We start from the raw sequence: 25215 nt of genomic DNA on the forward strand, positions 1-25215 counted from the left end.
TCCTTGCTGCCTTTTTCTCTAGATATAACTTTCCTTGCTACCAAGGTGGTAAAACACCTTTGAGGAAAGTAAGATTGGGGAGTCAGCACAGAAGGAAGGAAGGAACAGAGGCTGTAAACTTGCATTTTGCTCTTCTGGCTCTATGTGACCCAATGGAGTTCAACAGGAGAACATTTCAGGACTTTTCAGCTAACATTTTGGCAATTAACAAAGAGCGTGCATTTTCCTAGGTTCTTCCTCTGTGCATTTCTTTCTCATGGACTTCATTAAGACTAAAGGTAGTAAACATAGTAGGTAACTGGTTAAGACTCATGGATACTGGGTTAGATCTCTCCTTAAGCGACTTCTTGGCCATAGATCAAGGGAGGACTCCTCTCCTTTTTCTTTTGTTTTGTTTTGTTTTGTTTTTTTGTCAGAACAAAAATTAATAGGTACTTTTAAATAAGACAGTAAAGTCAAGTAACTAAAAGTTCACAGATCCATGTGTTAGAAGTCAGTCAGGAAGCAGTTTCTAAGAAGTTCCTTAATTTTCTCCTTATGATAATAGTATTTAATGATCAGCTATTAACCATTTTGGTATCTCAGCCCTCTGGCTGGTGAAGTCTTTTTTTCTTGGACTGTTCTAAATAAGAGAATTCTCAAGACCCACAACCCTTCTGGCTGCTACCTCATTGGAGATGAACAAAAAAAGGTGTTTGTCCATGTTTAAACCCTAAGAAAATAACCCAGGAAGCCTTAAAAAAAAAAAAAAAAGGTTTGTGATTCTAATTAAAATGATCTAAGGAGGACCAAAGGAAAAAGCTCTGTAAAGAAGAATCACCGTGTGTCATGAACTAAAGATTATGATGAACGACTTCTGTATACATAGCATGTAACTTACAAAATGACTTAATGACTTTGGGGGAAAGTTTGGCCCTCAAACATGTGTTATAACTTAGTAACCATGAAAGGAAAACATGATCATAGACAGTGCTTTTGTTCAATATCACATGAAGTGGTAAGGACACTAGGAAGTCTCTTCACTCTTCCCAACAGAGGAGTAGTGCCTACTAGCTAATGCAGAGAAGCCAAGAAGGGAGTGATGGGGAACTGGCATCCTTGAACTTCAAACTTTGGGCACTTCTTTACTGCTGACAAAGAGAAAGTGGAGAACACAGCCCATAGCTGACTACAGTAGTTTTTCTAAATGTGACCAGAATTCAGTACGATGTTTTATAGGATGGAATGGAAGAAATCTTGGCACTGGGTGATGCCATCTAATTATAGAATTCAAATTACTTTAGAATCTTCAAAGCACACAAACCAGGATGTATAACACGTTCATAATACGCCTCTTTATAAGCCACGTACTTTCATAATGAACCCAAGCCTTCAGAATAAGAATAAAAATAGCCACATGTCATTCTTATCAAAGTAAATAATAATCATGAGCAGGGGTGCTCAGAAACTGGATTCAAATTGAGCTCTTATTCAAATGGAAAAAAAATTCCCTTGTCACTGATGGACTTTGCCAAACAATTCGATTTCACGTTGGAAACACTGCTTTATTTCTCCTGAATTGTTAAACTACTATGCTCTAAAATCCCATAGCTAAAGTTTAGCTGTACTCAATTTACTTGTATAAAACATATAAAGATGTTAGTTTTGATAAATGTCCAAATGTATTAATGGTTTTCACCCTTCGCTTAAGTACTGTTGCTTCCATGAGAGGTTTTCCATGACTTAATTAGTTCACACCAAGCTTGAGTAGCATTTTGAATTTTTTTCCTCCTTCAGAACTTTTGTGTCATTCTCAAAATATTGAAGTTTTGGAGCAAAGGCATTCTTTTTGTCCAAAATGTTGTGTTGAAAAAAACAGGTATCACTTATCGTATTACGAGAATCCCAATCACAGCTTCCTAAGGAGACAAAGCCCCAGAATTTTACAAGAGTTGCCCAGTGCAAGTAAATCCAGGTTCAAAGAGCTAAGAAGAAAGGAGCAATTTGTTATTCAGCAAATATATGTCTGCCTCAGCAATTTCGAACCCCTTTGTCCTGCCTTGTATGGCTCAGTAAAGAAATAGATGCTGCTGTGAAAGTCACCCCCTGGAAACAGAGAAGAGAGTCAGTAAATGAGTGAGAGCTGCCATAACTTCAAGTCATTTTTACAAAGGATTTGCACATAAGATGAATTCTCACAAGTTGGCAAGCTTTCCCAAAGTCTAGCGTTTATGAACATCCTTCGAACGAGTCGTGTAGAGTGTGGTCTACACCCTATGAAATAGCATTGATTTTTATTACCAAGGTGGAACTATTCAGGATCAGCAAATAACAGGGTTCAAAAGTAAAACAGCTGAAAAATCCAACAGTCTGGTCTAACCTGGGATGCTCTGTCTCCTCACAGCCAACGCTCCATCAGGCGGCTTTGTCTGGCTGGCGGATTTAGTGTAGGGGCTCTCATCTGCAAAGGTACAATGAAGCGTTTGGTTAATTTCCATCCAGTTTCTAACGCAGTGAAGATCTTTTAATGGATTGCAATCCTTCTGCCAGAGAGAGAGGTGATATGGGATGGGATGGGAGAAAGAGTTGGGAGATCTGAGTCTTAACTTTGACTTAGCCATGGGATGAGTCATTGCAAATGCTCTGAACACTCGTTTTCTCACCTACAAAAGAGGGAGATACTTTCTCATCTACCTCTTAGGATTGTCAGGATCAAGCTATCGTGTACATGAAGGCATAAAATGATAAGAACTATGCAAATACAGCATACAAAATTATTTGCCTGTCACCTACATTCATTGATCAATAAGCATCGGTGAATGTCAGTAAGAGGAAGACAAAGAAGGAATAAAATGGCTCAGTGGGCACTATGAACAATCAGAAGACCAAAGGAAATGAAAAGAAATATTATATTTCAGATGACAGAGCATTATAAGCAGATGACAGAGCATTAGTATTGCAGGAAAATAAAGACAACACAGAGTTAGTAGGCTCCTCTTGGAAGTGCGAAATGGCATCCAGAGCAAAATGGAGGGACAGGGACATTTAGAGGAAGACCAGAGAAGCTATGTCGGGAACAGGGAAGGAATGATGATTTGGCAAAAGAAGACGTATACTGCAATGGACTGATTCACCCTCTTTTAGAAAGAGATAAAAATAACCTGCAGAATCATAGAGAGAACTGAAAAGCCAGAAGGTCTAAAGCTCAGCATACCGGGGACAGTTAGGAAAGAAGCTGAATGAGCAACACACTAGGTGGCAAGATCATGGAGGGGATGGGTCCATGAAATTCTCAGTAAAGTGATTTTTATTTAAATATCGAAAAAGGTGTAATCTGGCTTGGAATACAGGAGTAAAGCTCTAGGATGGCAAATATTAGGGTTAAAAAAGAAAGGAAGAATTCTTTCCAGTTCGCATGGGGCATTTGTATCAAGTAAGAGACATCTGCGTGACAACCGTAAACACTTTCAAGAATAAGATATAAATGGCCTGAGTAGACACAATGTAAAATAATTAACAAGCATATGTAGTCAAGGCAGATGAGCCAAATGGTACCTCCGGTCACACTGTTAGGTAGGTTTGTTGCGGTTATTTTTGTAATAGGAAATCATTAAATGATTAAAAAGAACCATATTGTACATCGTAAACTATTAAACATAACAAGGATTTAATTCAGCAAATATGCTTTATCATCTGAAAACATGAATTCTCCCAACTGAGTGGTCTGTGTTTCAAAACTGAGGAACTCGATTCCTTTGTAGGATATACTTTTGGTTTGAAATAATTCACGATTTCTTCATAAAACTAACAAGGCCTTTATAAGCAAAGACAAAAAGGAAAGATTAACAGTGCTGTAATCTGCAATTAACTTAAAAAATGGAAATCCCACTGTTTTGTGTTTATATTCCATTTGTCACACAATTCTTTATGTTCTTCCAACCATACCTGTAATCTATTAACTTTCAGATACCAATACAATCAACGGCATCATTTGTGCTTATGATACAGTATCCTAGATTTTTGACTCTTCTCCTTGAAAATGCAATAATCAGAAACCACAACCAAAAATGTAAGCATTGTACTACAAAAGTCTCTATTTGCCCCACCATTTCCACCTGAGTGGAATTTGAGTGCTTTTCGCACAGTACTGATTTAATGACCAGGCAATATGCTTTATACAGCACCTGTTAAACCCACCATTATGAAAATCAGGATTCTTTATAAAACCAATTAAAATATATTTTCCGTCATAATCCAAAACTTTGAAACTGTATACTTATGAGTACAGAGCACTGAGCCAAGGAGATGTAGATCATAACAACTAGTTTTAGGGACAGCATCTTGGAAGCCTACAGGCTTTCTTCAGTTTTCAATTTGTCAAGAGTCCAGCCAATTAAAGTCTTGGGTTGAATCCAGCATTGGATTTTCTTAAAGGGCAATAAGAGATTTGCCCAGGAGACTCTGGGGGTTTTTGCAGTCAATACTCTAAGGAGCTATTTTTATTTTATTTTATTTTTAAGAAATTTACCACTTTGCACTATAGAAATAGTCAACCTTTGTAAAATTAATTTTTCATTTATATTTGAAAACAGTTTTCTTGATTTAGAGCGGAGATAGTCTAGGTAAGCATATCCTTATAAGGCTGAAACCACATTACAAATGATTACCTGGCCAGCTCCTACATATCCATTCCCCAGCCCCAGTCCCACTCCCAGTATTAAGAGTGCCCTTACTAAGCATAAACAAAAGTAAACAATTCTCTAGAAGCCCGAAGTTGTATTGGCCAAAGTTCCAGACTGAAGTAAGTTTGATATTATCTAAGAATAGCTTGCCAAGGTCAATCAGAGTGAAAACAATAATTCCTAATGTCAGTGAGTCAGAATCCTGGTAACATTTATCATGAGAGTTAAGGGGAGCACAGCAACACAGCAGCGTGGTACCATTTAACATTTGTGTGTTTTTTAAATTCGTGTCAGAGGTAGAATTTAGGGATTCATCAGTTTCATGTAACACTCAGTGCTCATCACATCATGGCCCTTGAAATGTCCATCACTCAGTTACCTCATCCCCCCACCCACCACTCTTCCAGAAACCCTCAATTTGTTTCCTAGAGTTCAGAATCTCTTATGGATTGCCTCCCTCTCAATCTTCATCTTATGTTTTTCCCTTCCCTTCCCCCATGTTCATCTGTTTTGTTTCTTAAATTCCACATATGGGCGAGATCATATGGTATTTGTCTCTGACTGACTTATTTCACTTAGCATAATACCCTCTAGTTCTATCCACATTGTTGCAAATGGCAAGATTTCATTCTTTCTGATGGCTGAGTAATATTCCATTGTACATATATCTCTACCCATTCACCTGTTGATGGACATCTGGGCTCCTTCCATAGTTTGGCTATTGTGGATATCGCTGCTACAAACACTGGGATGCATGTGCCCCTTAGAATCACTATGTTTGTATCATTTGGATAAATGAAATCGCTGGGTCATAGGGTAGCTCTACTGGTAACTTCTTCTTTTTTTTTTTTTTTTTATTGGTGTTCAATTTACTAACATACAGAATAACACCCAGTGCCCGTCACCCATTCACTCCCACCCCCCGCCCTCCTCCCCTTCTACCACCCCTAGTTCGTTTCCCAGAGTTAGCAGTCTTTATGTTCTGTCTCCCTTTCTGATATTTCCCACACATTTCTTCTCCCTTCCCTTATTTTCCCTTTCACTATTATTTATATTCCCCAAATGAATGAGAACATATAATGTTTGTCCTTCTCCGACTGACTTACTTCACTCAGCATAATACCCTCCAGTTCCATCCACGTTGAAGCAAATGGTGGGTATTTGTCATTTCTAATAGCCGAGTAATATTCCATTGTATACATAAACCACATCTTCTTTATCCATTCATCTTTCGTTGGACACCGAGGCTCCTTCCACAGTTTGGCTATCGTGGCCATTGCTGCTAGAAACATCGGGGTGCAGGTGTCCCAGCGTTTCATTGCATTTGTATCTTTGGGGTAAATCCCCAACAGTGCAATTGCTGGGTCGTAGGGCAGGTATATTTTTAACTGTTTGAGGGACCTCCACACAGTTTTCCACAGTGGCTGCACCAGTTCACATTCCCACCAACAGTGTAAGAGGGTTCCCTTTTCTCCACAACCTCTCCAACATTTGTTGTTTCCTGCCTTGTTAATTTTTCCCATTCTCACTGGTGTGAGGTGGTATCTCATTGTGGTTTTGATTTGTATTTCCCTGATGGCAAGTGATGCAGAGCATTTTCTCATGTGCATGTTGGCCATGTCTATGTCTTCCTCTGTGAGATTTCTCTTCATGTCTTTTGACCATTTCATGATTGGATTGTTTGTTTCTTTGGTGTTGAGTTTAATAAGTTCTTTATAGATCTTGGAAACTAGCCCTTTATCTGATATGTCATTTGCAAATATCTTCTCCCATTCTGTAGGTTGTCTTTGAGTTTTGTTGACTGTATCCTTTGCTGTGCAAAAGCTTCTTATCTTGATGAAGTCCCAATAGTTCATTTTTGCTTTTGTTTCTTTTGCCTTCGTGGATGTATCTTGCAAGAAGTTACTATGGCCGAGTTCAAAAAGGGTGTTGCCTGTGTTCTTCTCTAGGATTTTGATGGAATCTTGTCTCACATTTAGATCTTTCATCCATTTTGAGTTTATCTTTGTGTATGGTGAAAGAGAGTGGTCTAGTTTCATTCTTCTGCATGTGGATGTCCAATTTTCCCAGCACCATTTATTGAAGAGACTGTCTTTCTTCCAATGGATAGTCTTTCCTCCTTTATCGAATATTAGTTGCCCATAAAGTTCAGGGTCCACTTCTGGATTCTCTATTCTGTTCCACTGATCTATGTGTCTGTTTTTGTGCCAGTACCACACTGTCTTGATGACCACAGCTTTGTAGTACAACCTGAAATCTGGCATTGTGATGCCCCCAGATATGGTTTTCTTTTTTAAAATTCCCCTGGCTATTCGGGGTCTTTTCTGATTCCACACAAATCTTAAAATAATTTGTTCTAACTCTCTGAAGAAAGTCCATGGTATTTTGATAGGGATTGCATTAAACGTGTATATTGCCCTGGGTAACATTGACATTTTCACAATATTAATTCTGCCAATCCATGAGCATGGAATATTTTTCCATCTCTTTGTGTCTTCCTCAATTTCTTTCAGAAGTGTTCTATAGTTTTGAGGGTATAGATCCTTTACATCTTTGGTGAGGTTTATTCCTAGGTATCTTATGCTTTTGGGTGCAATTGTAAATGGGATTGACTCCTTAATTTCTCTTTCTTCAGTCTCATTGTTAGTGTATAGAAATGCCACTGACTTCTGGGCATTGATTTTGTATCCTGCCACGCTACCGAATTGCTGTATGAGTTCTAGCAATCTTGGGGTGGAGACTTTTGGGTTTTCTATGTAGAGTATCATGTCATCGGCGAAGAGGGAGAGTTTGACTTCTTCTTTGCCAATTTGAATGCCTTTAATGTCTTTTTGTTGTCTGATTGCTGAGGCTAGGACTTCCAGTACTATGTTGAATAGCAGTGGTGAGAGTGGACATCCCTGTCTTGTTCCTGATCTTAGGGGAAAGGCTCCCAGTGCTTCCCCATTGAGAATGATATTTGCTGTGGGCTTTTCATAGATGGCTTTTAAGATGTCGAGGAATGTTCCCTCTATCCCTACACTCTGAAGAGTTTTGATCAGGAATGGATGCTGTATTTTGTCAAATGCTTTCTCTGCATCCAATGAGAGGATCATATGGTTCTTGGTTTTTCTCTTGCTGATATGATGAATCACATTGATTGTTTTACGGGTGTTGAACCAGCCTTGTGTCCCAGGGATAAATCCTACTTGGTCATGGTGAATAATTTTCTTAATGTACTGTTGGATCCTATTGGCCAGTATCTTGTTGAGAATTTTTGCATCCATGTTCATCAGGGATATTGGTCTGTAATTCTCCTTTTTGGCGGGGTCTTTGTCTGGCTTTGGAATTAAGGTGATGCTGGCTTCATAGAACGAATTTGGAAGTACTCCATCTCTTTCTATCTTTCCAAACAGCTTTAGGAGAATAGGTATGATTTCTTCTTTAAACGTTTGATAAAATTCTCCTGGGAAGCCATCTGGCCCTGGACTCTTGTGTCTTGGGAGGTTTTTGATGACTGCTTCAATTTCCTCCCTGGTTATTGGCCTGTTCAGGTTTTCTATTTCTTCCTGTTCCAGTTTTGGTAGTTTGTGGCTTTCCAGGAATGCGTCCATTTCTTCTAGATTGCCTAATTTATTGGCGTATAGCTGTTCATAATATGTTTTTAAATACTGGTAACTTCTTGAGGAATCTCCATACTGTCTTCCAGAGTGGCTGCACCAGCCTGCCTTCCCACCAACAGTTTACGAGGGTTCCCCTTTCTCCGCATCCTCACCAACAATCATTGTTTCCTGAGTTGTTAATTTTAGCTATTCTGATTGGTATGAGGCAGTATCTTATTGTGGTTTTAATTTGTAGTTCCCTGATGCCGAGTGCTGCTGAGCATTTTTTCATGTGTCTGTTGGCAATTTGTATGTCTCCAAAGAAGACATACAGATGGCTAACATTTGTTTTTAAAGAAATGTTTCCTAAGAATATCTGTTTATTTTAAACTTCTAGGAGGTAATACAGGCCTTTTATAAAAAGCTACCCATCATAGAATAGATATCAACTCTTGATGTGATTTATTCAAAGTCAACTCTTGATTCAAACTTTGGTTGAAAGTAGAAGTGGAGAAAAGACACTGGATAAATCAATGGCTGATGGCTCCATCGTAGGATACTAAAGGATAAGAATGTCTGGGGTACATTTTAATCCTTGAGCATAAAGTCATGGAGAGCTATTGTGGTTTTCTCATGTGTTCCTTAATGGAGATTGGTTGACACATCATTAGAATTTATTTTTTTTTAAGATTGTATTTATTTTTTCATGAGAGACACACAGAGAGAGGAAGAGACACAGGCAGAAGGAGAAGTAGGCTCCCCGCAAGGAGCCTGATGTGAGACTCGATCCCTGGACCCAGGATCACGACCTGAGCCCAAGGCAGGTGCTCAACCACTGAGCCGTCCCATATCATTAGAATTTCATGGTGACAAGGGATGATTTAGACCACTCTTTCATATTATAGTCAGGACTTGAAGTCCAAAGAAGTAAATTTATAGTACACACATCTAGAGTAAGTCTGGACTGAATTTCTTTATTTTTTTCCCCATGTTCTTTCCTCCTGATGGTATTTCCTCTTGGATGAATAATGAGCTTTGATAGGCTCTTAGTCGCATGCTTCTGTGTCACACAGGTAAGTCTGGACACACCACTTCAGCAGAGAGCTTGCATAATTGTAAGTTAATTTCTACAATGGGGCAGCCCAGGTGGCTCAGTGGTGTAGTGCTGCCTTCAGCACAGGCCTGATCCTGGAGACCTGGGATCGAGTCCCACGTCAGGCTCCCTGCATGGAGCCTGCTTCGCCCTCTGCCTGTGTCTCTGCCCCACCCCCCCACTCTCTCTGTGTCTCTCATGAATAAATAAATAAAAATCTTTTAAAAATTGTACTATGAAGGCTATGAAAATGTATAATCATAGCTAATTCCTTTTGTGTCTATATAAATCTCATTCCCCCTTCTAAAATGAAGTGTACTTAAATTGTACCACAGAACCAATCTATAGTTTTAAGTTTACTTTTTGGAACATACAAATTTAAAATAAATGCCAATACAATGCACTGTTCCTCAGTAAGGGCTTAAATTTTCAGTGAATATAAGATCCATGTTAATACTTCATTATCTTATCAGGGAGACACTAAGTAGATTTTCAAGTTCCATCCGATTGCATAAATGAATTAAAAAAGAGGCCAAATATTAAGGAAAGGAAATCAGTAGATAACATCTCTAGAACAGTGCCTGACACACATTCAGTAAACGTTTGCTGATAGATGAGTGAACTATAGTCAACTTTCGAACTAGAGCATTTATTATAAATAAGCAACCTGAAGAAAGCCAAGCATTTGTTATGCGCTATTCTCCTTCCTAACTCTGATTTTTCTTTTTCTAGGCTTATTTATAGCCTATTCCTTTACTGTCACATCATCACCCAACAGATATTAAGTATTGAATTAACACGCACCTTAAAAATTTGTGACTCTTTGTTATATTTACTAAAATATATTAAAATATATTTCCTGGGGATCCCTGGGTGGCTCAGCGGTTTGGCGCCTGCCTTTGGCCCGGGGCGCGATCCGGGAGCCTGCTTCTCCTTCTGCCTGTGTCTCTGCCTCTCTCTTTCTCTCTCTCTCATAAATAAATAAATAAATCTTAAAAAAATATATTTCCTTTAATTTTCATCTAGACCACAGAAAGATTTATCAAAAATCTTTAAAATAATGCCTTTAAGCAAAAGAATTCTGATTTTCATGCAGGACTTCCAGCCTTGACTTTGATGGTGGATCATCTAAAAAGGGATCCTTACTGAAAGTCACCACAGCGGCAAAGCAGACATTCAATTGGTGGCCTACTGCTCACAGAAGGGAATGCTTTAAGTAATCGTTAAGGGCATCACAGGGTGTCAGAACTGTCAACCTTTCCTAATGACATCTGAGCAGGTAAATAATCACTGTCACACTTGATGGCCGTTCACTGTCATAAGGGCTGTATATTGGTTTTAAGAAGGAAGAGCACAGCTTCCCTTTACAGTGATATCCCATGAGACTAGGGAAAATGCCCTCCATTAAATGGAGAATGACACTGTGACACAGGCACAGAAAGGGCTTAGTCAACCATGTACTTAAAACAGAAGTGGAACAATGGAGAGGACCATCTGTCCCTCTTATTCCCCCAAGTTTGGTCAATCTCCTCCTCATGTGCCAAACACAGGAGAGGCAAACACAGATCATTTGTTTTGATTACATATTCCAAGTGAAGCTGGTGTTTATAAGCCTGGAAGGTAGGCAGCAGGCGTCTAAGGAGTACTGCTTCATTCTGCATCACGATCGAAGCCCAAGCTGGAGCTAAGAGAACCACACTTTGAGGAGTGGACTCAGGTCCCCTCATGTTCTCATTACCTAGAATGGTTGCCTGATGTCAAATAGCATCCGTGTGTAATCGGGCTGCTTGTCTCTCCATCTCCTGCCTCCCCCATTCCAGTGTCTCTTGGCTTCCCAGAGGGAGTGGATATGACTGTGGTTTCAAGAATCTCTAGCTATGTTCATAGCTTTGTTCAAGAAAAAAAAATTAATTTCCTCTGGCTGAGACTAATCAGCCAATGCTAAACAATTCTTAGCAACTAATTATGCACAATTGAGGCACCTGCTAAGCCAGCGGATCCCTTAACTTCTTGATTAGGGAAAAAAAGGCATTTTGTGCAATTAAACATTATGACCATTTCCTAGCAGCAGGGAGATAGGCAGCTCATGCCACAATGTTCATGCGTGTCATTACAAACTCAGAAGAAACCTCTGTTTTTCATGCATGAACAAAATTAAATCCATTGTGGAGGGAATAATCTGTCCCTTGAATTCAATTACATTCCACAAAGTTTAGTGCCTACTATGTGCAAACTAAGAATCAACGTGGAGAAAAGATAATAAAATTTTACGTGGAATGGTGATTGAGGAATCCTTATTGCCTCGTGGGTTTGAGACTGCAACTGAGTCTCAGTAGCTCAGTAGCTGAGGGGGAAAAGGAGCATGGGCTTAGGGTACTGGTGGGGGGGATGCATGGGAAGAGGAAGGGAGTTCCAACTTCAAGAACATATCCAGAATTCCGCAATCAGAAAAATCAAGAAACAGGCCATTTTAATTTTTGGCTAACATGGGAGTTTTGTGTGATGTGGGACCATAATCTTTTCAGGACTTGGGTCCTGTGAACATTTTATTCCAGCCCAGTATGAATGTACTGCAAGACAGCTGTCATAAGGGCTGTATATTGTGTGTCTCGTTTTGTCTCTTTTTTAGACACTAGACCTCCAGTTCAGTCGGCTGCCTTGGTGGTTTGATGGCACATCCTAAAATGTAAGCAAGATTTCCTGAAGGGTAGCTGTCCAAGGGTTTTGACAATAGACTTACTTATAACTTACACTTATTAAAATAATGTATATATACAAGCACCATGCCCTCACACAATTGAAAGAAAAACACACTCAAAGATATGGCTCAGTACTCCTCTTTGATCCCAAGTAGTTCTTAATGTCTGATAAAATAACCTTTACCCCTCGCAGGGCCAATCAAAAAATGCACCCTCAATCTTTCCAAGAGTCAGATGCTTCTGAGTCATACATGGGCTTCCATTCTATTGCTTTGGTGTGTTGAAGCTACCATATGGATAACTGCTTACATCTGACTTGAGAATGAATTAGTTTAATCTCCTTGCCCAACGGATGAAGTAGTCCACCAACCAGGTTTAAACCAGAGGGAGCAGGAATGATCTGAGCTTGATGGTAGAAGGCAGAGGCAATGTGCTCCTCCTGTCTCGTCTTCTTCCTGTGAAGAGACGGTTTCCCTCTCCAACTAACCCTCCTGTCTTGTGTTATTTGTTTTGCATTTGCATGACATTATTGTCTATCCTTGACTCTGCAGGTTTCTGTACAGTTTTATAAATCAGACACAGATGTACTTTATATTCTTAAAGTGGACCAGGTCTTTTGCTTTTGAATATTCAATTAAAAAAACCCCATCCAAACAGAGTGACTTCATTTTAAAAACAAGCGTAACGATGGTTTCTTCACAATGATAGAATGTCCTGTAAAATTATATTGCTCACAATCACATAACCATTTCGGGGATCACATATTACAGCTAAAAACAATGCCAGCAGTAGAGCTCATATTGCTGTAGGCCTGCCTTACAAGGCCATCTTTGTCTGTCACCGCCCCATTAGCCAACTCCTTGCTACTCAAAATGTGGTCCATAGACAAGCAGCATGGGTATCACCTGGGAGCTTGTCAGAACTGTGGGATCTCTGGCCCCACCCCAGACCTATGGATAGGATTTAACAAAATCTCCGGGTGATCTGTCTGCACAGTAACATCTGGGAATCCCTGTTCCAATTGATTTGACCAAGAACAACAGCACAGGTGGTGAGGATGCATCTGTCCTGATTGTCACCTGATTGTGTCAATGGCAGCCTACAAAGAAGGCCGAATAGCTTCTTGCTAGTTCTCAAATACTATAATTATCAAATTACTTATGGAACGGTTTCCTCAAATGAAAATGAAACTGTGGCGATGTTATGATTCTGAGTGAATTCCATCTTCTCTTGATTCACCCTAAAGCCTCTGACAATCCTAAAATGGCTCGTTTATGGTGGTAACTGGATACACCTAAGGTCGGATTACCTACAGCAGTTGATTGATTAAGGTGGAGACAGGACATAGTATGGTGTTACTACCTCCTAGCCAGTAAAAGACAACCAAGTGAAAAATTATCTCCTGCCTCATGGCAGGAACATGGGGGAAAGAATATTCTGTGGTACTATCTCCCTAAACTCTTTTCTTCAGACACAACGTTGCTCCCTTGGATGCATATAGTTCTCCTGGAACCGGGAAGGTCTCCAGCACAGAATCTGGCCTATGATCTTCAGGAGCTGATGCAAAGGACCGCTGTGGCCCCGAGCATCTGGTCAACCCTGTGGAAGGGTCTGTAGTAACTGTGCTGCTTGGTGATGCCTACAGGTTTTTTGGAAGAGTAGTATCTCGAGCCAGGTTAATTTGTAAATCCTCTCTGAAATTAATGAGCATGAAATTGCACATTTTCTGCCTCTGGCATTCCCAATGCTCATGTGTCTGAATCACAAATGATAACTCGGATGCTTCTTCCTTGGTATTGTTTCCAGCAGGAACAGATGAACAAAAGTCACAGCAGGGATCTCTGGATGGCTCAGCAGTTTGGAGCTTTCCTTTGGTCTAGGGCATGATCCTGGAGTCCTGGGATCGAGTCCCACATTGGGCTCCCTGCATGGAGTCTGCTTCTCCCTCTGCCTGTGTCTCTGCCTCTCTCTTTCTCTGTGTCTCCATGAATAAATAAATAAAATAAAATAAAAAAAGTCACAGCAGTTACAGACTGTCCTCACCGCCAAAGAACTGACATTTCTAAAGGGATGGACACTAGGGCATGAGGCTTATTTTCATTACCATATCCCATCTCAATTGAAAACTTTAAAAAGTTAAATTTAGTACAGTGTCTACACTTTCTATATGTTGAGAGGACAATATGCTTTAATTCCTTGACTTAATCATCAGGTTATGCCAGCTGACATTGTCAGTATCTTAACACGATGAAATATGTGCAGGTTAGATAAGGTCTTAGCATTAGAATAATAACGTGAAAAATATAAATTACTTCAGGGTAACGAGTACTGGCTATCTAAAGCCACATTTACTAATTATTTTTTTTTTAATATTTTACTTATTCATGAGAGACACAGAGAAAGAGATACAGCAGAGGGAGAAGCAGGCCCCCCATGGGGAGCCTGATGTGGGACTCGATCCCAGGACCCCGGGATCACGACCTGAGCCAGAGGCAGACACTCAACAACTGAGCCACCCAGGTGTCCCCATTTACTAATTCTTATTTAAAAAGTGCACCATTATTCAGGAAAAAGTATATGAGTATAAACAGTTTGGAAGAGATCTCAGGATTCTTGGAGGGTCATAAGAATCAAAGATTTTATCTCCTAGCAACTAGAGCTGAGTGGGAGAACCCATAGAAATAAATAAAACATTTGGAGAAACTAAGGTTCCCTCCATTTTTTTGACCAATAAATAAAATGAAACAAGAAGTTACTTTGAAAAATACAGAGAACAAACGGGTCTTTGGTGGCGGGGGGAATGCGTGAAATAGGTGAAGGAGAGGAAGAGTGCACTTATCTTGGTGAGCACCGAGCAATGTATAGGATTGTTGAATCATCACATTGTACATCCGAAACACATTTAACGCTGCATGTTGAATTAAAAATAATTAAGTTACTTTGACACATATTGCTCACAATTTCAACTGGCATAAATTCTGGGGAAAAAATTTTAAAGAGTACATAGATTTTTCTAGAGATAGCACATGCAACAAAATGTTCAACATGTCTTCATCGAAAAGATTGAGGTTTTTAAGAACATTCCAGTAACAATGGTCACAGCTTCAAAACTGGATCATTTAAATGATCCTATCTCTTGATTATTCAGATCTCTGCTTTTCTCCCCCTTTTGTTTGGGGCTCTTTTTGCATTTCTAGTATAAGCTGTAGAGAAAAAGAGGGAGCTTTTTGTAAAATCGAGGCTCTCCAAGAAATCTTGTTTTACATGATATTACCACAAAGCTTTCTACATTTAGAACATTTCAGTATGAAACATCAGTTGCAAGAATGAGGTCAAAATTCATGGAAAAATAAGAGGAAGCAAAATGGAGTCATGATGACTTCATTTTAAGAGATTTACATCTTGTGCCAGTGAGTGAATAAACACTGGAGATAATTAGATAAAAGAATGATTTGTTTGGTGTAGCTTTGATTATTGAGAAAATGGCCTTTAAAGCCCTCACCTTTTGCTGGCAATTGGTGGTAATTTTATAACTAAGGCAACTTTCCAATCTGGTTCAGTGGCTCAGTATTTTTTCTTCTTTTCTTTCTTTCTTTCTTTCTTTCTTTCTTTCTTTCTTTCTTTCTTTCTTTCTTTCTTTTTCTTTCTCTTCTTTCTTTCTTTCTTTCTTTCTTTCTTTCTTTCTTTTCTTTTCTTTTCTTTTCTTTTCTTTTCTTTTCTTTTCTTTTCTTTTCTTTTCTTTTCTTTTCTTTTTTCTGTTAACCAAGTATAGTGTAAGCTAAAACAAATGCCAATTTCTGGCAAATTACTTTACACAAATAAATGATAAGATAGTCACCACTACTGACTAATTCCTAAATGAAACTGAGAAAGAAAAGGTATTGCCACCACCATTCAGACTCACTTTCTAATAAATAAGCTGAAAAAAAAAAACTGTCTCTGTATCTAGCACCCTGGAACAATAGTACAGGAAAAACAGTCTAAACTTATAAGCTTGAGTAATATTTTAGAGCTAGGAGCACAGACTGTTTTCCCCGGGGCCACTGATCTGACTGAAGCACAAGGACATACGTGCCAAACCCACTGCGTGACTCCCAATTCCTTCCTTCATGGCTCGTGTGTAGTGGTCTTAGAAACAATACTCCAGGGGCACTTGAGTAACTCAGTGGTTGAGCATCTGCCTTCAGCTCAGGGCGTGATCCTGGGGTCCTGGGATCGAGTCCCACATCAGGCTCCCTGCATGGTGCCTGCTTCTCCCTCTGCCTGTGTCTCTGCCTCTCTCTCTGTGTCTCTCATGAATAAATAAAGAAGTCTCAAAAAAAAAAAAAAAAAAAAAAAAAGAAAAGAAGCAATACTCCAAAGGATGTTTCCAATATGCCAAGAAAAACCAAAGTTTTTTTCCAAGAATCTACTTCCATTAATAATCAAAACAGTGAAACAAGAGATGAGAATTTGTGTTAATGGGGAAATCTGATTAAGCCAGAATTTTTCAGAGAGCAAAGTAGACAGAAGGAAAAGAGATCCTCCAGTTGAATACCCTGGCAATATATGAAGGATATAAGTTATATGAAGAAAAATTAGGGTTTGACTGTAATCATATAAGATTTTTTAGATGCTTCTGTCATTATATGTCAATACCACTGATTTCCTCTACAAATAATCTAAATACTTTCTTACAGACCTTTCCTTGACTTCTGACTTTGTGCTTTCCCTAGTAAGTAGTTCAAACTACTTGAGTCAACCATAAGACATTTTTAAAATGTAAATAATAATGCTATAAACAATTACCAAGCAGTCACTGTATGACAGCATGAGTTTTAGTCCTTTATGCGTATAATCTTATCCTCACAGCTCAATAATATTTAGAACTGCACACACACACACACACACACACACACAAAAGATAAATGTGTTACAAAAGGAGTTCTGGTCTTATGGAAGCATTATGGAAGCAATAAACAATGGCAATTGTTTATCCTAAACAGTAGATTCCACGGTGAATTTAAATGCAACTACTATTATATTGAATTTGAGAGGGCACCTGGGTGGCTCAGTGGTTGAGCGTCTGCCTTTGGCTCAAGGTGTGATCCCGGAGTCCTGGGATCGAGTCCCACATTGGGCTCCCTGCATAGAGCCTGCTTCTCCCTCTGCCTGTGTCTCTGCCTCTCTCTGTGTGTCTCTCATGAATAAACCCCCTGAGAACACTGTGGTGTAGTCTACACGCCAAGCACTGTACTCAGGACCTCATATACATGATCAATATTCACAACTATATAATAGTGCAGGTAGAATTATACTACTTGAAACAGGAGGATAAAGAGGCTTGTAGAGATGAAATAATAGGCTCCCAGGGAGCAAAGTGCAGAAATAAAGCTTTAACTTGTCTTTATAGGGTTGGCTCTTCACCACAATGATATACTATTTACAAAAATTTGCTTCACATCCATTTTTATGATTACTGTGTGCGTGAAAAGAAAGGCACATTTTCATACACTAGTCACTTTTAAGCAAATCACTTGAAAGAATGACTTTTAGGCAAGCAGCCCTAAGCATTTTAGGAGAGGAAACCTGGCTGAATTTCTCTAACTCCTACCCTATGCCAACCATCCTCTGCTGATAGAACATTTATGAACTGGTTCCTACAAGTGGTTTATCATCTTCAGATGAATAAATAGTGGGACACTCTCTTTCCTCCTTTAGTATTCCAGACACCATGTTCATCGCCTGCTGCTTACAATATTTCAAACCTTTCATTAGTGTTCATGCAGCTAGAAAGGGAAAATAAATCTTGGGCTGGGCGACCACTAGCAATACAATGAAGAAAAAGGTGGAATGTCTTGTGCTGTTGGCAAAGGGGCTCACTGAAGCCTGTCTTTCCTCTTTCTCTGCCCGCCCCCAGCACCTCCCCCCACCCCATCTACAAGTAGCCAGGCTCCAGGGCAGGGGTGCTGCAGTCTCAGTTCTCAGGCTCAGGAGGGGCCTGTGCAGCAGAGCTCCTGCACAACAAGGGGCAGACTCGTTGCTAGACCTAACAATTTTACGGGGAGCCTAGGAAGCCCAGTGACTAACACCAATTAGCTATTCTTTCTGAGACTGTCATCTCTTCTGGCTTTGGCTCATTTCGGGACCTATCTCTGAACTCACTTTTTGATAGCTTATAGTTCTAAAAAAATTTCCCAGGTTTAAAGCTCAATCTGTAAGCGTGAGCTAGTGTCATTACATAGCATTTGAAGCCAACACCTTTCGGCCCGTTAGGGGAAGGGTGAGAATCACATTTGGGTGCCTTGGGAATAATATCCTTCATACGTATGCCTTGGGTCGCGCGTGTTTTGCTTTATTAATTCATTGCTAGGTCAAGCAATAGCAGATGACTGCTTATCAAGCAGATGACATGTGTTTTTAATGCATGATTAAAGCAGGATTTATCATGCTTGTCAGAATCCAGGGAGCCTGTGATTTTTGTTATTTAAAGCCCTACTTTGGATGCTCTCTGGTTTTACAGTGAGAGGCAGTGATGATGTAGACAAAACCTTACAAGAGTGTTAGGCCAGAAATACTTTTTGTATGCAAAACATTAAACCCATTTAATACACCGGGATTTTACCATAATGCATCTTTTAGGGTTCACGTGGCTCTATCATTTCCTGTGTGACTTTGGACGAGTTGCTTATACTCTCAGCACCAATCTCCTCACCTGTAAAAGGGAAATCGTACTGTACCTACCGCCTAGGATTCTTGTGAGGATCGACTAAACAGTGTAAATAAAGCACCAGGACTGAATTGAGTTGAAAAAGTGGTGGTTCCATCCCTTTACCTGGTGTATAAAGAAGCTGAGAGACAGACAAGAGCCGGCAGGGATCTCTCAGCAATAAATATGTTTTCACGGTAGCCCTTACCATATTATCTTGTAATCCTCAACCTGTTTTTCTCCATAATATGAACTCCTTTGAGTGGGGATTTATTCTTACAGTTACAGATATTATTAGCCCCATTGTTAAGGAGGAGGAAGCTGAATTTCAGGGAAGCTAAAAGTTTGTCTAAGGCTAAATAGCTATTAAGTGGCAGAGGATGCCATGACTCTAATCTAGGCTGCCTGCCACCAAAGACCTCTTTTTTCCTAATATTGCTTTCACTGGCTCAATAAATAGAGTCTACACGACATACAACCTTCATTGGAGAGGGAAGCGTGTTATCTGACAATTGTAAACCAATATGAGTGCGGGCCAACCTGTCCTTCCATTTTCTACAACAATAAGAGTCAAGTACTTGACATGTCTTTTTTTTTTTTTTCAAAGCTACGAGGTACCATTTGCAGAGTTTTCAGTTGGAAAAATTCACTGATATTAAGAGGTCTATTATGATTCAATTTGTCAGTGGCAAAATAAAAATTAAAACCCAGGTACCTGGATTTAATAGCCCAAAGATGATCAAATTATCTTCATTTGCTTCTGAGACAAATTATTCAGATGTACAATTTCCTCACGAATTACTTGCTTGTCTGACTCTCCTTGGTTTTGTCTACTTCATCAACTTCGCTACCTTTTCACATAAATCTTGCCTGAACAAAGACTCAGCTTTTATAATTAGGATAAATAAGCGACAATGCAATTCAACTCCACAAAAAATGTGAATGTTTACTTTTGAACTGATTTTGTAGCATTATACTCAGTAGGACTCTTCCAATTTTCCAATTAACAAGTTACTGACAAGTACAAACATCTAGAATAAAAGAAATCTTTTCTTCCATCACCGTTTGCCAGTATCATTACTGAATTTGGGTCTGCTTTGGGACACTTCAATCATGAAAGTAATCAAGGAAAACTATATTGGATTCTATTAGCAATAATACCTTAGCGGAGGTTCATTTATGATAACTAAAACTTTTTCTGACTCACTCTCATCTGCCTTAAGGTATTTTAAAATCATATCATCAAAGTTCTAGAAGGGTTCTTCTGAGCATTTAAGTCTGAGCCACAGTGTATTTCAAAATGAGATTTTTTTTTTATGAAATCCAATGTTGGCAAGCAAATCACGAAGTATTTTTTCAATGTAGACATTGTTTAAATTTTCTAGATCAGTGTGTATCAATGCCACATGAGACACTCAGTTAGATCTCTATGTCTGTGCCTGTATCTACATACACACATACATCAATATACACACATACATATCTGATAGATGTAGTTATCCATATATATACATTTATATATCGATGAGCACTAGTAAGAAAAAGTATGCATATGAACAGGAGATCTAAAAGGACCTTTCAACCCCAAGCCACGCGTCCTTTCCTATCTTGTAGGGCAAACGCCATGGACAGAAGTTGGAGCCCATCACCTTGATCCCATAGACTTCCTCTTGAGCCCTGCAGTAAAATAAGCAAGACCTTAGAGCTAATGGCAAGAGTCAAGATGGGATGGAGCATCTACAATATTCAAGAAATGTCAACTCTTCGACAAATACACGCACACTGTGGTGTGGGTTATATAAATTCAAATTGGACTTTGGAATTCTATGTGTAGGACTGCCACATTATAACAAGAGATGCTTTCAGAGAAATTGCAGCTGAGCCTGGAGACAGCCCACAGGCATGTAGTGCAGGTCCACAGCTTAGAGAAGAACAGAATGGTTATATGAGAAACTAATTTATCCCCGGGGTCCAAAGTGAGTAATTCGAACACAGCACAGCAGACATTGTAGAGGTGGGCATGATGACTATTTGACATGTACAGTCTACGTGCCTGCTGCATAAAGACACAGCTTAGGGAGCTTATGCACGCATGTGTAGATGTACTGAGCAATCTGGGTACTGATTTTAAGTATACTCTGCTTTCATGTTTCTCCACTGTATAACTGCAGCTTTTATTGGCTTCTATTTTGCTTACGACAAGCTTAACAAAACATTTGCTATTTATTGTGATAGAAAGAGTAAACAACACATAATGGCTACGCTGGGTATAATAAAGCTCAGATATTTGCTTCTTTGACAATTAGGGATGTATTGCTTGAAATAAGTACAAGCGTTTGTGCATTATCTGAAAAATGTCACATTTATGTAAACAGAGTTCATAAAACTGAAATATGAAAGCACTGCTGGCACTGCTCCTGTCAGCATCTTCTCTCCAGGAAACCAGTTGAAGGGATACTTTTCAAATTCCAATTATGGGGATTTCAGCTAAAAATCTTTTAGGTCACAAAATTCTTTGTTAAACCAAGTAGAAGCTTTACCACCTTTCTTAAATATCTACACACTTAATTGAAAAAAAAAAAAAAGATGTTAAATTTGGTGGAGAAATACCGGAAAGCCTTGAGCAAGTTGCATAATTAAGTCATTTTTTCAATTTCCTTTATCTTTTTTCCTTTGATCCCAGAACTTCTTGCCTTGCATATTTGCATGTAACTGAGATGCAGCGTGATGCACAGGGGTTGGACCTCATCCCAGGGGCCCCCAGGCTCAGCGGAGGAGGGCGAGCTGGTTGGTGAACAACGTCCACAAACTTAAGACCTGGATGTCCATCCACTAAATGATCTCTTCTCATTTAGATTGCAACCCATATCGGGTTATCACAAGTTTCATAAATAGAAAGAAGGTAAATATTTACCCTGTTTGGCTTGTTTTTCTGCCATCAGCAGAGATAAAGCAATTGGAAGTAGGTGAGAGAAGGCAGTTCTTTATTTTTCTTTTATATCTTTTCTCCTTTTTTTAAAAAATAATTTTATTATTATTTTTTAGATTTTATTTTTAAGTAATCTCTACACCCAATGTAGGGCTTGAACCTACAACCCTGAGATCAGGAATCGCATGTTCCACTGACTGAGCGAGCTGGGTGCTCCTCTCCTTTTTTATTTTAATTGAAGTATAATTGACCTACGATATCCTATTTGTTGTAGGTGTACCACAAAGTCATTTGGTATTTTTATATATTATGAAATAATCTCCACCATGTCTAGTTAGACCATCCTTCCCCATGGGTACATTACATCTCCATGACCTACTTCAACCTCCACTCTGGTAACCAACAATTTGTTTCCTGAATCTATGAGTCTGTTTTGTTTTCATTTACTTTGTTTTTTAGATTCCACATACAAGTGAAATTATATTGTATTTATCTTTCTCTTCCTATTTCATTTAGCACAATCCCCTCTAGGCCCATCCACATTGTCACAAATGGTAAGATTTCATTCTTTTCTATGGCTGAGTAATATTACACTGTATAAATATAACACATCTTCTTTATCCATTCTATTATGGATAGACAATTGCTTCCATATTTGGCTATTGTAAATAATGCTGCAGTAAACATAGGGGTGCATTTATCTCTTTGGATTGGTGTCTTCATTTTCTTTGGATAAATATCCAGAAATGGGATTACTGGATCATATGGTAGATTCATTTTTAATTTTTTGAGGAATCTCCATGCTGTTTTCCATAGCGGCTCCACCAATTTACATCTCTACCAACAGCGTCCAAGCAGTCCCTTTTCTCTACACCCTCACCAACATGTGTTTTTTGGCTTTTTGATAATAGCCAATCTGACGGGTATGAGGTGATACTTCATTGTGGGTTTATTTTGCACTTTCCTAATGATTATTGATGTTGAGCATATTTTCATGTGCCTGTTGGCATCTGTATGTCTTCTTTGGAAAAAATATTTCTTAGAGTCCTCTGTTCATTTTTTAATCAGGTTTTTAAAAAATTATTATTATAGAATTTTTCTTCTTAAGGCTTACAACAACAGAGTGCATGTGCATACTATATATCATAGTCACCCGATGCCTCGTGTTTCTCAGCTAATATGACTGCAAACAATTCAAACATAGAAATGGGCTTTCTTTTGTGGAGAGTTAACTTGGTAATGTGGAAGGCTCCTAGGCTTTATCATCATAAAATGTTTGAAACTTGGTTTCTCCATTTACCTTGGGCACACTACGTAAATCCTCTAAGCCTTAATTTTCTCATCTCTCAAACTGGGGTAACAATACCTATTTTTCAAGCTTGTGAGTATGAATTGGGAGAATGCATGTAAAGTCCTTGGTATATAGTAATCTGAGCTGCTTTGTGCCACTCTGGCCTGGTAAGGTTTTGTGGACCTCTTGGCAGTTTGATAAATGTTAACTGATCATATTTAGTAGAAATAAAAATCATGCAAATGGGGATTTTTAAGGGCCTAGACTTTTTTCTTTTTCGTTTGTTTTTATTTTATTATGAGGGATTGTCAGGACCCTGACGACTGAGAACAAAGACACTGATGTTCACACATAACTGAATTACTTAGAGATGAGTTCTGAGAGGGCAAAAAATGGCTCCTTAAAAACACAGTTCAATAATCCTAAAAATACACATGAAACCTATTGAATATAAAACATATCTTTAAAAAATAATATGGTAAATCCTCCCAGAGGCACAACTCAGTCCTCTAACACAGACATGTCAGGTGGGCCAATGCCAATTCTTTTATGGTACTAGAATATCACTTATTAAATTACTTCTTTTATAGTGCCCTGGTGGCCCTAGAACTAATGCTCCTCGTAAAAGTTTAAGTTAGAATGAGAAAAATGACTTGCTCATCTGATCCTTTATGTATAATTATCACTAATTGGACAAATCTGGTTTGCACTTATTCCATGAAAGTATCTCCAATGGCACTGTTTTGTATACAGCCCAACTCTGGGAGGTACATGCTGTCTACACATGGAAGGTTTTTTACGTTATAATTCAGTTCAGAATTTTAATTAAACAAGTGAGAAACAACTGACTAACAAGGCAGCCACAGCTTTTAAATAATGAGCATGCACTAGTATCCTTGCTTTATATGACAAATGATGACAAAGGACAGGGTGGTATCATTACCCAGTCTGGCAACAACTATGAAAAAAAGAACTTTTTAATTTCTTTCTATAAAATTTTATTTAAAAAGTGAAATATGACAAAAGGCGAGTACTCTTGGGCATTATAAATCACCTCCTAGCTAGGAAGAGAGATCTGCTGGAAGGCTGCCCAGGGCACACTGATTTGTTCTCTTTTCCTGAATCACTATTGGGGGCAATTACTTTTCATCAGATTTAAGTTTATTCTGTGCAAGCATTAAAAAAAAAATTGCTTCTGTATCCTGGAGTTTAAGACTATAAAAATAGTACACACTTAAAATGCAGTCCAGATAGCACGAACTTGTCTCATCAGAAGGTTGTCTCATCATTAATGTTATTTTAAAACTGTTCCTTGATCTCTTCATTCTTGACATTTTGGCGGCATCACAGGAGTTCAATCTCTCTGTCTGCCTGGGTTTGGGTATACCAGATGGTCCTAGCTTCCCACTTACCTCACCAATCACACCTTTTTTCGGCCTCCTTCCCCTTCGCTCCTCTCTCTTTAAACCTATAAATATGGATATGCTTCTCCTTCTCTTAGCTATCCCTGCCCCCACCATCTCCATCAGTTCCATCTCTTTAAATGTTAATACCCTCATATTTGTATCTACAGCCATGGCTTCCCCCTGAACTCTGGACTCAAGATATACAACTGACTATCTGTCATCTTTGCTTGAATATTGAAAAGGGATCTCAATCTTAACATGTCAAAAATAGAATGATCAATCCCCCCCCCACACACACACATACCAGTAGTCCGTGGTCCCCCCCATTCAAGCAGTCACTACAACCCCAAACCTCTGAATTATCTTGGATTCTCTCCTGCCCTTACATTCTACCTTGAATTCATGCTCATAGTCTGCTGGCTCCTTCTTGGGATTTTTACCCAATCCATTCACCTATCACCACATATACTCCCACCACCCTGATCTAAGTCACCATCATCTCCCTGCGCTACTGAAATAGACCCCAAAACATGCTCACTTATTGTCCACATGACTTCCAGAGTTTCTCTCTTAAACAAAACAAAATAAAAAAATCACAATACTGCTTCGCTTTAAGTTCTCCAGGGGCTATTATCCTTAGAGTAACATGCAGACACCCGACCATGGTGTCAGGTGTAATCTGGCCCTACTCATCTCTCTTACCTCGTGCTGTATCTTTCTATCTTTCTCCTCTCCATCCACTGTACCTCAGTCACAGCGGCCTTCCTCTGGCTCCCTGACCATGGTAAGGTCATTCTCACCTTAGAGCTCTTACTTTTGCTATTTCTTGTACCTGGAACATTATTTTCCCAGGCCTTTGTACAACCA

The 25215-nt window shown here is 39.1% G+C and overlaps 1 protein-coding gene across 22 annotated transcripts in view; it reads right to left on the reverse strand.

The window, feature by feature from the left end:
* Positions 1-25215, reverse strand: part of GRIP1 (glutamate receptor interacting protein 1) — a 664081-nt gene that overhangs the window by 176487 nt on the left and 462379 nt on the right. For 18 of the 22 annotated variants that reach the window (XM_077913731.1, XM_077913736.1, XM_077913734.1 and 15 more), the window contains one exon: positions 2360-2440. The exons of the other annotated variants lie outside the window; for them this stretch is intronic. In XM_077913731.1, coding sequence (XP_077769857.1) covers positions 2360-2440 — 81 coding nt within the window. The remainder of the gene's footprint in view (positions 1-2359; positions 2441-25215) is intronic. 22 annotated transcript variants of the gene reach the window in all.

Source organism: Canis aureus, chromosome 11 (genome assembly GCF_053574225.1).
Source record: "Canis aureus isolate CA01 chromosome 11, VMU_Caureus_v.1.0, whole genome shotgun sequence".
NCBI lineage: Eukaryota > Metazoa > Chordata > Mammalia > Carnivora > Canidae > Canis > Canis aureus.